Genomic DNA, 14,443 nt, shown 5'->3' on the forward strand with positions numbered 1-14,443 from the left:
TTGAATTTGTAGCTCACCTTTCGCATGTTTATTCGTCGGCCGGTTCTAAAATCTCCCTTAAGCCCGGAAGCACTCGTTGGTTCCAGCACTAATCTCAGCTGTTCACTAAGATCTTTGGCTAGGTTTGAGGTAACACTACATAATTTCTCCCAAGCCGCAATTGCTTCTTCACAGTCAGGAGGCTAGACATTTAATAAATCATCAAATTAAAAAAAAAAAAAATGTTCTATTTTACAGTGAACTAGACTTATTCTAACATTAGCTATCAATGTACCTGACTCCAAGAAGCTAGTTCTTGTTCAAGATATAACCTTAAGGATAATATTTCAGCTTCTGTGATAAAATTTTGGGCGTCCAATTCCTCTTGTCTTGTATGATAAGAACTATTGGTGCCTCTAGCAACTCCATGGGTTTCTACTATATCACCTTCTACCTACATAATTGCAATAAGATTTTTGAAAATGTGGTTAGAGGTGCACAGAGCTTGGTAATATCTTTGTTTTTATCTGTCGCAGCATGCATGTTTATTGTATCTCTGGAAAGTTTTGGATCGTCATCCATTATCAGAGGTAGATTAATCAGGTGTACAGATCTCGACTTCATTTATGTTACCCTTTTGCACTTTATTTGCTAACTGAGTAAGGAAGGTTACATGTGTGTTATTCAATATATTGAATCGTAAAACATCTTGTAAATGTAATGAAACCTAGAACCTGTTTAATAGTAAGTTCGCTTGGTGTATGTGTAAAAATTTAAAACAGTAAAGAACATGCAACGTTCTAAGGTATACTCACCCTTTATTTTGTGACGTTTGCACGACTGTTTATGTGTGTACTGGATGACTATAAAAAGTGCATCAGTTAGTTAATTTGGTCGTTCATAATGTTTATTTAACAATAATTATTTCCCAGTATAAATGAAATAAGTATAAGTCCCTACTTTCTGCTTAAACTCGCATGCCCCCCAAATAAAGAGCAACTCCAACTTATTAAACACTATTAAAAACAAGTATTGGGTTTCATTGGTTTTATTTCATTATTTTTACCAAAAGTTTAACGATTCAATAACATTTTGAATAAGACACAAACCTGAAGGTGAGATCTCTACACTTGATTAATTCACCTCTGATAATGAATGAAGGTGCGAAACTATTCAGATACAATGAACATGCGTGCTACGACGGGTAAAATCAAAGGTATTAAAAGATTTTAATTATCAAGATGTAAATTTTATATGAGTATGTTTTTAAAAAGATTATTTCTCTAGTACTTTTGATCTTTAAAATTAAACAAAAAAGTTTAATGAAACATAAACAATTACTTAATCAAGTCTATTTGCAATTAAAGTAGAGATAATATACGTTTACAAGCATTATTGTATATGCTAACCTCTGCGGAAGCTTCTTGTCCAAGCTTATCTCCTGCTTTATTTGGTTGTCCATCTTTAGGCTCATCACTATTATCTTTTGCAATATTATCCGGCAATTGTTTTGGCACATTACTTTCTTCTGTTAAATCATCTAAGAAATAATAATCAATCAAAAATAAAAAGAGACATTAAGAAGGTGTTGTCACTGAGGAGGTACCACACATATGGAAATGAGGCTAAGCAGGAAGTAGTAATGGCGATTAATTGAGGAAATTTAGAAGGGGCTCGGATGTGTAATACAAGGTCATGATCACTTAAATGCTAATTTTCTTAATTAAATAATTCAAAACTACATTTTTCACAAAATATTTTGCAAATAAGGGATAATAAGATAAGGGAATCATACGTTCTTTCTGTGTTAAGTCGCACATTTCACATTAAAAAAAAATTATAAAAAATATAAATTGTACAGCAAAATATTAAAAAGAAAATCAAGTGTGATACTCTCATGAACTTTCTATTACTGCAATCCTTAAAGCTTACTTATAATACGCATTGTAGTCCTTACTTTGATATCCACAAGGCAAAGTTCTTTTGACAAAATTATTCGAATATAAGTTAGCGAACTAATTATATACAATGTAAATTGAATGTTAAACGAAAATCGTTGGAGCCATTTCCAAGAAAACCACAAACAAATAAAAATTCATTTTGTAAAATGGCAATTCAAAAGTTGAGGAATTTTAATCGCTAACTTAGTCGCGCCCCTGGTGAGTTCCGATGGAAATAAAAAGTTTTACTTTCTTCATCTTAAAATAGTGTAAATAAATACTGAAAAAAACAAATTTCTAGTAATCAAATAATACTACATATGAAACATGGATTACAAACCATCGTCTATTTCCATTATCTCTTCGTCTTTTTCCAGTGTTTCTTCTTTTTCTTCTTCTTGATTAAGGACTGGCTGTTTTTCAGCTTGTTCCTAAAATAAATCAAAAGCATGAGAAAGGAATCTCAAAAGACACAAAATTTTGAAACACTGTCTTAATATTCAAGATAAGGAAATATTTTTTTTAAGCACGAAAACCGTTAAAACAGTACTTCCTCTTATAAGTGGTAATTTAATAACTTATTAAATTTTTTACCCTTGTGGCTGCATCAATTATTTGAGTATCATGTAGACTGCCTTTAGCTTCATGTATATGTTGATATAGGTCGGCATTTGGATCTTCTTCCACACCTTCTTTGGAAGATTCTTCGGCTAATTCATCTTGACGTGGAATATCGATTGCTTTCAATTTTTTTAAAGCAGGTTCACTTAATTCACCTAACATTAACAAATGTTATTAACGTATTCAATAAAACTTGAAATAAGATAAAGGCTTATTTTTTTTATCCTTATCCAATGTGTCGAATTATTCTGGTAAGAAATAGGTATTGATAGAGAGAGAGAAAAAAGGTCAATTTTGTACTGGAAGGATTGGTTAAAGACTAAACATAACTTAAAGGATTACGTTGCTCTTGGATTAAATGTTTTTATGCTGGGAGTAACTACGAGTATCCCAATATCTCGCTGACCATGTGAAGTAGAAGTGACTTGGTAGCCTGCTACCCCTTAACGCATTATTGCAATTAAATATAAAATTCCATATTAATAGATTTCTAACTAGCTGTTGTCATAAATTGGTATCTGGGTACTTGGGTATCAGACCCTTTCTGTCACCCTCAGATAAGTCAAAGAAAACATTGCGAGTCTCAACAATTCTTTGTAGACAAAACATAAGCTCGGAAACATTAATTTAAACAAGAAAACTAAGAGGATAAACTTCACCACCTTTGTTTCGAATCAATGTCTTAACTTTACCTCAAGCTTTGATTGGGCTTAAGTGGAACTCTCTTCACACAAGCCTAACATTGAAAATTTCAAGAAATTTCAAACTTACCTAAACTACGATCCATTTCACTATGTCCTGGTCTATGTCTTTTATCTTGGCGTTGTTTACTTCCAGATTGTTGTTTACCCACATCGCCTCTCTGTCCGCCAACACTTACATTTTCTTGGTCAGCCGCTCCCTGACCACTTTTTTCTTGACCCAAAGCCGTACTCTCTTGTGGTTTTAGATCTGTACTTTCCATTTCATCTGAATTGCTAGTCACCTATTAATGAAATCAAATAAACATTACTTAAGACAATCTTTCTAAATTTTATGAATGCAAGACACATTATAAAGCCGTGCAACCACAAAGTTGTAAAAAGGCGATTCTACCATCAGTGGCAAGCTTTGATTCGTTCGTATTAAAATGCGCTACAAAGCAAAAGGACTATTTGAATATTTATCCATGATTTTTATGGTATCGCAAAACATAGTAATAACATAGTTATTTAAAAATTAAGAGTAACTTTTACACAGTGAATGATGTGCAAAATTAATACAATACTCTCACTTACAACAGGTGGATGCAAGACTTAAGACATCGTCCTTCCTTTCGTTTTATCATTTAGAGAAAATTATCAATTCAACAACGGGTTCATCGGCCTGGCTGACGTATGTTAACGGATCATTTGGAATGCTTTACTATACATCATAATCAGAAGTGTGGGTGATATAACATCTATACCAAAGAGTTCTCGCAAAAATCACTGCACATCGCCGTTTGATAATTTGCAAAAAGATATTCCGCGAAATCGTGAAACTGGGATAGAGTTTGAGTCTGCCGAGGGGAATATTTAAATGAAAGATAATCATAATCAAAAGTTATTACTTACAAATAATTTACATATGCGATTATTGGTAAGGAGTACCATTTCACTTTATAGGTAGGTGTCAAACAATAAGGAATGGCGAAAACCAAGACATTTTTCTTTGAAGGCTTTACATAAATTGGAGGGGTCGAGTGACTGTCTCAACCTTAGCAGTCTATCTAAAATACAGAATTTCCATGCATCTAGATGTAATGTAATATGAGCATAATAATATAATGAAATGTTAACTTAAAAAGATAAATATGAATCCTAGATCTGTGCTGTTCTTTATTTTACGACGAATATTTTCCACTGACATTATACAAAGTTGAGTGAATATTAATGGCTTTAAAATAAAAAATACAAACAAATTACCTGATCTTGTGCAAGCTTCTGTTCACTAGATTCTGCATGACTAGTGCTCGGATTGCTATCAGGTACTGATTTGTCTTCTTCCATTTTGTTATCTTCGGTTTCTGCTTTTTCTAATTCTTCTTCACCTTTTTTCCCTTCATCTTCGTCTAAAAATATGACCACAGATCAATTAATGAAAAAGATGTGTTATTGCAAGTAAGTTGTTTTCAGGAATTAATTCTCAAGTTTCATGAACAGTTCAAAGCAATTATTCTGATATTTCCTCTGAAATAATTACAAGAAAATGAAGAATTATTAAAATACCTGGTTGCTCTTCAAGTTCCTCTTTTTTATCCTTTAATTGAGGTACTTCAGTAGAATCCTCACCGTCGCTTACATCAATAGGCTCTTCTTCCTCATTCTCACTCTCATTCTTTTCCTCATTTTCAGCGTCAGCATTTTCACTAGTATCTTCCAGCTGTTGCTGATCTAAAAAAATATTTTTTATGGCATATTCAATAAGTACACAACTATGAATGTTTTCGGGACCGCAAATTGTTAAACTTAGGATGGAAGATTTGCGAGGAATCGGTCAAATAAAAAGCCTCGTCTCTTTGCCAACGTTTCGACAAATATATTGTCCTCTTCAAGGCGTGACTATGCGGGTTGGTTGAGTTACAGAAACTGTTTCTGATTCCTCGCAAATCTTCCATCCTAAGTTTAAGTACACAACTTTATTGGATAATAAATAAAAATCGAATATAATCTCAATTTTGTCCTTGTCATTCTCACGTGTCTCTAAAAATTTAAGCCAAATAAAACGAACTTAAAGAGAATGTGCTAGATAGCTAGATTTTGAATAAGATTTATCATATTAAGTAAAAATATTATAAGAATTTCGGAAGAAAAGTTATTATAAACATTTACCCTTCATATCATCAATGTCAAATGGATTTTCTCCATTGTCTTCTTCCTCATCTTCATTGTCCACATTTAAATCATCAAGATTTAACTCCTTATCGTCAAGATTCAGCGGTTCAACTTCAGGCGTTGGTGGTCTCTTATCTAAAAATAAAACAAAAAATAAATACTATTGTAAACTAAAAAAGATGACCTAAGACTAAAATAATGTTTGGTTGATTACTTACTGTGATAAGGATCAATTTGTTCACCGTTATCCGTTTCTTCTTCATTGATTTCATCACGCATTGGTTTCCTTTCACCATCTTTATTCTCTTTCTCGTCGCAAGTCTGTTCATCATCGTCTTTCGCTCCCATTTCTTTTTCAGTTTCTTCAGCTCCTCTGTTACCTTGTGCTTCTTCAGGCTTTTTTTCATCTTCATCCGGTTCTTCTTCTGAATCACTTCCCCATATCTAAAAGTTAATACCAACAATTCTTTAATTGTATGTAGAAGAATTCTTTAAAAATGAAAATAAAAACACATAAATTCATGAAAAGATTTATGACCGGCTTAAATATTTTAGAACAGAATGAGTCAATAAAAGCTACTGATATTTAATTGGAGAATATACTATGTCAGACTAATAGAAGTCAGCATTAGTTTTATGCATAAAAACCTTTCAACAGCCGTGAAAACTGATGACGATTGCAACACACCTCTTTATCGAGAACATCATCGCCTTTGTCCGTTTCACCCATTTCCTTGTCTGGTTCATCTTCCTTATCATCATCGTCCTCTTCATCTCCTTCACCCTTTTTTTCCAAGTCCTGAAGTTTACCACCCATATCTTCATCCATCTCTATGCCTTTCTCTTCTTCCTTTAAATCAAAGTTTATAAATGCTATAACTTTTTAAACAAAATGAAGCATTCTTAATTTAATCTGACAACTTTTCTGCATTTTTTTTAATTTTTAGCACACGTAAATTGGCTTTACTCTTGTTGGAGAGTTTTTTGAGGAAAACTGGAAAAATTGACTTTTCGTCAATAGATTTTCTCAAAATTCGGAATGTTGGAAAACAATTTGAATTGTAAAGGCACTCATAACTATCATAACTATACAGTATAACAGTATTGCTATTGAAATATACAGAGGTAAAACCAATTATTCCATTTCAATAACTCTTTGAAATGGAAGTTTTCGCCAGGATGTTTCCAACACATGTTTTCATAAAAAGCACAAGGGTTAATAAAAGAAAGTAGAAATTAATTCTTTACCTTACATTCCTGATGTTCCTCTTTTTCATATTCGCCAGGCTTTTTGGCATCCTCAAGTTGATCCTGACTTTCTATCTGATCTGAGATATCTTTTTCACCTTCTCCATCGCCTAGACCAAGACCTCCTTTAGCACCTTCCCCTTCACCCTCTTCATTGTCGACTAGTCCTTCAGGAATGTTGTATCCCTAGAAACCACATGTAAACCAACTTTTCTCTAAAGCATACACAGTAAAATTTCATAGAAATCACGATTTACTTGGATCATATTACTTACGTTTTGTGAAAAATTAACAAAAAGTGATAAAAGACAAGTGTGTAACTTGGAGAGTACTTTCACAGCTGATGTTTGCTGAATTATAATAAACTGACTCAAACATATAAGCTGATCCATATGAGGAAATATGCTAAGTAAAAGTCTGAAATAAAATAAATATAATGAATATTAATTTTTATAACCATAATAAATTGTTATAACTACACTTTAAATGATAAAATAAGAATTTTTGTTAATATTTTATTCAAAATCTACTGGTGTTAGTATTTTCAATTCTTAATTTTGATTTGCATACCGCGTACAAAAAAATGAATGTAAAGTAAGGAGAATTAAACACCGAAAATGCATCAATTAAGCCGTATTTTTGATCATCAAATAGATACATTGTTCAGTAACAATATAGAGGATGTAGTACCAAAGCAAAATCTTAAGTTTAGGTTTTTTTATGCTTATGACTTTTCGTTTTTTAAATATTCTGATCAGGTACACCCAAAAATCTTATTTACTAGCGTACACCTTATTTGCTAAAGATAATGTCTTTTACATTTCCTACTGTATATTAAATAACATACCTTTGACAAGTAAAGCTGGTTTCTAAATGGTCGATACTACCTAATTTTTGAAAAATGTTTTCAAGATCAACAGCTATTTCTTCTAAATTAAGTACTTTACTATCGTTCAATAAATTTTCTACAATTTTATCCTTAATATGATTGTCTGAGAAGGTCTGTGTAGACTCCGTTTCCTTAGTTGCTTCTACATTACTTTCTTCGTGAGTCTCCGTAGAAGACTGAGTATTTTGTACATAATTCTTAAAAATACTTTGCATAATAATCAACGATTTATGCAATATAACTTCAGTAATGTTTTCAAAATCTTCAACAGTTTTATCTTTGCATTGTTTCTGACTTTGTTGATGGTAATCAGTATTACCTTCTTGTGGGTACTGTAATTGGGTGTACCTAGTTAATTCTTGTTCTAATTTCAGTTTTAAAACATTTAAACTGTTAGTTAGAGGATTGTAAATAACTTTGTTATTAACTTTCGATTGAAACATTTGTTCAATTTCTACTAATTCCGCGCAAAGATGTTTCAACAAATTATAACCGTTACTGATACATTCAAAATAGTTTTTATTTTTAATAATATCGGTATAATAGTTTTGCGTTGGACACTCCTTAACTGTGCACTTATAAAATTTTTCATTTTTTTCAAACTTTTTTAGATTTTCTTTTTGAAGATTACTCTGTTTTAAAATAGAAACAATTATATCTTTTACTTTCTGCCATGAACTGCTATATTTAAATGCGTTGTTTAAACCATCATTCTCTATTTCTGGAAAAATTACTGGAATAGATTTTAACTCCACTTCTTGCATATCCTGTTCAGGACATATGTTTAATAAATCTTTAAATTGTCCCACACAAAATATAATTTCATCAAAACAATGCTTCAAAGTTTCCTAAAACACATATAATAATAATAAAAAAAAAAAATACGTGAATATTCGTGTTTTATATCAACAATATTGTTGAACAAGAGGGTTGGTTTCGAAATAATCTCGAATTACTCGAAAAAAAAAAAACAAATTAAATTTACTACCTTTTGCTGATGTAGTTGATCGTGAATTATACCACTGTTATGATGGAAAACATTTTTCAATTGTGCCAGTAAACAACGTAAACGGAATAAGTTTACGGAGTTTTTACAAAGTGATTCTTTCATGTCTTGAATTAATTTCTGCAAATTAATGAATTTTGTTCTTTAAATATCATATAAAAAGATGAGCAAAATTTGAACGAAAAAATCTAGTTTACACTTTACGACATCAATAAAAATTCTAAATGACAACTTTCTATTCATACTGAATTTTGGTAGATGGGCGAGCTCCCACAGGTGAACTCTTTTCAGCAGAACTGGATACCTAGAGTCTATAGTGTTCTGACCGAAAAATACCCCTCTTAGTTAACAGAAAAAGTTTAACTGTAGCTTGAATAATGCAAACTAGACACATCGTGACAGACTGTCTACAAAAGTTTGATTATCTACCTCATGTATATACTCATTCCCATCCATGTTTAATTTTTTGTGGGGGTACAAATTTTATAGTCAAAAGGAGATGTACATATTGTAATGAATTGTTTGCTTCAAAATATCTTCGTGGTACATGAGAGGAATTAATTAATGGTACAAAGATGAGTTGAATGAATTACACTGTGAAGAATAAAACGGTTAACAAATATAAAAAATTCATGCTAATTTTCCAAAGACTACCGCTTAGATTTTTTAAAATTTAAATATTATAAGTGAAAATCCAATAAAAAAAATGATTACATTCCGAAAAAGAATATTTATTTGCCAGATGTGAGTTTTAAAATGCAGAAGCAGAAAGTAGTCTAAATGAATTAAGATTTCATTTATTGTTATCATCCTTAAATTTATTACTGACCGTGTGATGAGACGAGAAGCCCTTGACCTTCTCAATAGTTTGTGGACCTAAATCTTGATGAGGTTTCTGTAAAACACACTTCAACTGCGCTGACAGTGCTACAGAAGTGTAGAAATAGGCTTCCGTTTGATTCCAACATATAAGCCAATCTTGATCACCATTTCTGAAAAATATTGAACAAAAAAACAAAAATTATAAAATAATACTGAAAGAAATTTATAAGAGAACAAACGAAATAGTTTACCTAGAATCTATTTGTTTCAAAGAATTGCTAATATTAATTGGTTGTAGAGCAGTGAATTTTACATTTTTTTGTTCATAAGTTAACAATCCAGATCTGTAAGAGATACCTAGCTGAGTTAATGTTCTGAAAATATCCGTAATAGCTTTCCGTTTTCTTTGTAAAAGAGCTTTAGCTGTAGAACGTTTCTTTTCTTCTGAAAGAGTCTGATCAATCTTCAAAAAAAATTACAATGAAAAATTAAGTTCACAATCGGTTTAAATAATATTCCTTCCTAATCAATAACTTAATAATCCTTATAAAACATTAAAAACTTACTTCTCGATTATTAATTAATATTTCTGTTTCTTTTATATCTTCAATTAATAGCAACAACATGTTTAGTAAATCTGGATAAGGACATTGTAAGACAGACGATTTACAAATTCGACGTGCCTTTTTCAAAAACATGCCTAGATTTGTTAGCAGTGATTCTGATGTATGTTCCATTAGATCCGAATCTGCATACAGTTCCTAGATATATAAAATCAAAATGCAATTCATACAATTTTTTTTTTTACCACTTGCGAATTTACACACATCTTAATTGGATTATAAAATTGTGCAACATTCATAAATTCTCACGTTCAATCCATAAAAAGATCCAAAACCCCTTATTTTAATGTGATCACAATCTGATAACCTGAAATATGACTTACCTGAAAAGATGTTTTTGGGTTTTTGAAAATGGCTAAAATTATTTTAAATTTTACAATTTAATATACACATGAACGCGAATCTTTTTAATTGTAAATAAATTTAATTACTAACGTACTGAAACTAGTAAAACCGAACATTACAATGAAATGACAAGGAAAACTACAACCCTTCCTATCCCTCTGAGCTTCACATAAAGGGAATTTTCCTAAAAATGTTGCAATTAAAAGTATAAATCTACAAGAACTTATGCACACGTTTAGAGAAACTTAAATGAGCCATTTATGAGAAAATTTTAAATATCAAGTTGTGCTAACTTTATACATCGCAGCACGCATTTTTTTTTTTTTTTTTTATACCTGACTGGTCAGACTTTAATCCATTGTCAGACGTCGATTAACCAGTTTGGGGTAGAAAATTTGATTTAAACTATGTTTCCGTCTCACACTAGACTTGCTGAATGAGTGAGGGAGGTTACACAGTGTGCATATCATGTGTTATTCAAAATGTTAACAAATGTAAAAAGGTTTTGGTACAAAACTATAATAAATGTTTTAAAATAATGAATGAATGAATAATAATAATAATGAAATATAATCAATGTTTTAATTTTAAATCTAGTACTATTTTAAGGTTCTGTATACATAGAGCATTAATGTTTTAGATTAGTAAAGTTGCGGTTGTATTTTATTCGGGAGCGCGCGAATTAAAGTAGGAAACTATGATTTTTTTTTTTAGTTCACTCTTAAAAAAAATAATTGTTAAATATTGATTAACATATGATTCTAATCACTTAATAAAATTTATTTAATAATGTATAATTCAAAAAAATCTTAAAAAGAACGCTTTAAAAAGAAGAGAATGTCTACATACATATTATTTATTTTCGCAATAATTAAAAAATAACAATAAGTGCAGTAGTAATGCTAATTTTTTAGACTTCCAACTCTTCTTTTCAGACCATTACAAAACGCAATACAATGTTTTGCTTTCACGGATTTTTTGGTCTTTACAAATTAAACGCTTCAAAAGCAGACCACTTTTTCTGCCACAGAGGACCACAAAACGTGAATTTCCAATTTGATGGGATAGCAATGCAGTTATAGATTCAGTTTTCATTGCTCGTATAAGTTGACGAAGAATTCTCATTTCTGACCACTTCATCACTCGGAAAAAAATACTTGAGTTCCACATAGGGTTTAGAATCCGTCAGAATTTTTGCATGCAAAAGTTGCCATTCTATCTGAAAAGGCTATTAAAATTATCCAACTTGTCAAAATTATACTTACCGGTAATTTATATGGCGTTAAATAGTTCATAAAATTCATTTTAGAAATCAATTTTTTCTCATCTTGTATTTCATCCAATTTGATCATTGCACAATTTGATGGTTCGTACAAAACTCTCTAAAAAATGAAAGTAACATAATATAAAATTAACTCTTGACAAGATTTAAAATTAATTGTAAAAATTTATTTTGTAACTAACCTGATATTCTTTAATAAATTTATGGATTGTCCGGTGAGTTTTTTCAATTGCTGCTTTTACCGCCCAATAATTTATATCATTCCATCGGGCCAATTTAACAAATTCTTTCAATTTCTTTTCAATAGGCTCACCAAGATCTTTTATCTTTTTATTTATTGAAGTTTTAAATATTTTATAATAGGAATGTAGATTCCAAAATATTTTACATAATTGATCTGAATTAATAAACATGAAAGCAATAAATACATTAGTGATTAAAAAGTTAACAAATACCACTTGAAATGAAGGTACAAAAATACCTTGTTTAGAAGATTTTGGAAGCAGTAGAGAATGACAATGGAAAGTCCATAGTAAGGACAACCTGACTGAGTACTCGCCAAGTGGTGAACTTTCCATGTAATTTTCCAGTACACTTATCAACTCTTCTTCTTCAGTATTTCCACTTAAATAGGAAGTGATCAATGAATAAATGAAAAACCACCACTTGCTAGCATTTTCTTGAGCGCTAAAAAGTTAAACGATACATTATTATTGAACCTATATAAACTGAAATCACTTATTTGGCTCCATAACTGAAATAATTAGATACAGGTTGAACGAAATGGTGTTAAACGAAATTTTTATCAGCGCTAGTTCACTCCAGTAAACCAAAAGTGACTTTTTTAAATTACTATGGCAAAAAATTAAGTCGATATATTAAAAAAATGCACCACTAAACACATTTACGGCAATAAGATGTTCGTGAAAGGAGGCTAGGAAAACTATTATGTCTACTTGTTGTTCATTCTTTTTGGTGACTGATTCACAGTTTCAATAGGATGAAAAAATAATTGCCATTTCAGTCGTGATACATTTATTCTGCCGAGCTTTCGACCTAGGTCATCTTCAGGGCTAGTTTACAAAGTAATATTTTACATTACAGGGTTGGTGTGTCTTCTGTCTTGTCTGTTCATGGACAGTCCACATGGACTTTTTTGTCACCCCAGTATTATTGCCTCCTTAGGAAATGGATCCTCCTTACGAAATAGGTCTTCTGAATAATTTACTTCGAAGGAGGTATGGCAAAAAGGATAAAACCCCTATGTCCTTATGGATTAAGTACATCAATCCTTTTTAGAACCTTGGTTTTTAGACTACAATTGCATTTTCCTTATAAAACCATGATTAGGTACAGAAAAACTTAAAAACTCGAACATGAGAAACCATTAGATGAACAAATATAAAATTAACATTAGTAAGTACATAGAAATAAGTGTTATACCTGATTAAAGCAGTATTCAATGCCCCTTTCCAAGCTGTTAGTTCCAGTTTCCTCCATTTGATAATCAGCTCTGTTAGGCTGGCCGAGTGGCTAGCCAAAGACACCCCATCGTGAGCATTCTCTTCCCATTCATGTAATCTAGTCAACAGTATCTCTAGACCAGTTAAGAATCTTGATATAGAACTGGTTATACTGAAGTTAATGATACGTTTAATGATGATTTCAATCTGAAATTGTAATTATGAAAGATTGGTTTTAAGTAAAGTGATATTCTTGGTTTACTGATTTTTAATACAAACGTATTGTTTGGTACCGTGATGACATCTGGACCAAATATCAATTCTTTGATCACTACATCCCAAATTTTTGAAAACTTTTTTTTTTTAATGCGGAACTTAAAAGTGACCCTCTGCGATAAAACGGAAAACTGAAAATCTGCACAATACTTTCTATAATTAAGACTAATCTCCATCGCCTCCCAAAAACTGCCTCAAAATGAATTTTTAAGATGAAATATTTCGAATAAAAGTTATGTCTATATTTCCGATTGAAACTATTTCTGAAATTTGACATGACCGCAAACTCAACCCTACTATCAGTAAGAGGAAGTAAAAACTAATTTTATAAAAAAATACCTGTTTTAGAGTTGGATGCTCCGGCCATTCACACAGTAGTTCATCAACTTTATTTAATATTTCATTAAGTAAACCGTGACATTGCTTAGCTTCGGAAATATTAGCATCTTTATAGAAGTCGTATTTCTTATCCAAACCTGTATCACTAGCGTCAAATGTCTTGTTGAGCGCCAACAATAAAGCAGAAACCGCTTCAAAATCTACACGTTTATCACAGGTCAAATACAATCCTTCAATTAATTCAATAAATATATTAATTCTTTCGTTAAATAAAATTTTATTATTATTGTTATCATCATCGATATCATTGATGGTTTCTTTTTTATAAATCCAATGCGCTTTTGCATGCCCTTGTACAATTTGTGCATGAATTTTGCAAATATCTTTAATATCAAACTGTGAAAGGGTCAATTTGTCAATTTCTTTGCTGATTGGTGATTTCTCTTGTGGAGGATGGTAATCAAGGGAAGCCATATTTTCCAAATCACCAAAATCTTCATCTCTCTGCGAGGGAAATATCTCTGATATACTTCTCTTTGTTTCTTCTTCTTCAATTTCTATGGGTGTCAATCTGTAAAGTATATAACAAATACATAAAAGCAACTAATAAATAAATAATAAAAACAGAACAGATTTAAAGAAATTCTTTAAAACAAAAACGAAGATCAACTATTGTATTTTAATTAAGTCCCCTCAGGGAACCAGACTGTAACTAAGCGATCGAAATTTCTCTATCGGAAATAATACTTTACTGA

The 14,443-nt window shown here is 31.1% G+C and overlaps 1 protein-coding gene across 4 annotated transcripts in view; it reads right to left on the reverse strand.

The window, feature by feature from the left end:
• Positions 1–14,443, reverse strand: part of LOC141453811 (midasin) — a 222,663-nt gene that overhangs the window by 3,219 nt on the left and 205,001 nt on the right. For 3 of the 4 annotated variants that reach the window (XM_074127450.1, XM_074127457.1, XM_074127449.1), the window contains exons 52-74: positions 13,689–14,259; positions 13,054–13,280; positions 12,092–12,297; positions 11,793–12,007; positions 11,594–11,710; positions 9,927–10,121; positions 9,612–9,823; positions 9,368–9,530; positions 8,521–8,658; positions 7,491–8,380; positions 6,919–7,060; positions 6,644–6,829; positions 6,084–6,245; positions 5,614–5,839; positions 5,393–5,530; positions 4,790–4,954; positions 4,487–4,632; positions 3,312–3,525; positions 2,514–2,695; positions 2,260–2,350; positions 1,389–1,519; positions 275–433; positions 18–182 (exon numbers count right to left, since the gene is read on the reverse strand). In XM_074127450.1, the coding sequence (XP_073983551.1) occupies positions 18–182; positions 275–433; positions 1,389–1,519; positions 2,260–2,350; positions 2,514–2,695; positions 3,312–3,525; positions 4,487–4,632; positions 4,790–4,954; positions 5,393–5,530; positions 5,614–5,839; positions 6,084–6,245; positions 6,644–6,829; positions 6,919–7,060; positions 7,491–8,380; positions 8,521–8,658; positions 9,368–9,530; positions 9,612–9,823; positions 9,927–10,121; positions 11,594–11,710; positions 11,793–12,007; positions 12,092–12,297; positions 13,054–13,280; positions 13,689–14,259 (5,041 nt within the window). Of the gene's footprint in view, positions 1–17; positions 183–274; positions 434–1,388; positions 1,520–2,259; positions 2,351–2,513; positions 2,696–3,311; positions 3,526–4,146; positions 4,291–4,486; positions 4,633–4,789; positions 4,955–5,392; positions 5,531–5,613; positions 5,840–6,083; positions 6,246–6,643; positions 6,830–6,918; positions 7,061–7,490; positions 8,381–8,520; positions 8,659–9,367; positions 9,531–9,611; positions 9,824–9,926; positions 10,122–11,593; positions 11,711–11,792; positions 12,008–12,091; positions 12,298–13,053; positions 13,281–13,688; positions 14,260–14,443 lie in introns of those variants that run through there. The other variant, XM_074127468.1, reaches the window with a different exon arrangement.

The sequence above is a fragment of the Rhodnius prolixus genome, unplaced genomic scaffold, assembly GCF_049639745.1.
Source record: "Rhodnius prolixus isolate KJV_2025 unplaced genomic scaffold, Rpr scaffold_1, whole genome shotgun sequence".
Classification (NCBI taxonomy): domain Eukaryota; kingdom Metazoa; phylum Arthropoda; class Insecta; order Hemiptera; family Reduviidae; genus Rhodnius; species Rhodnius prolixus.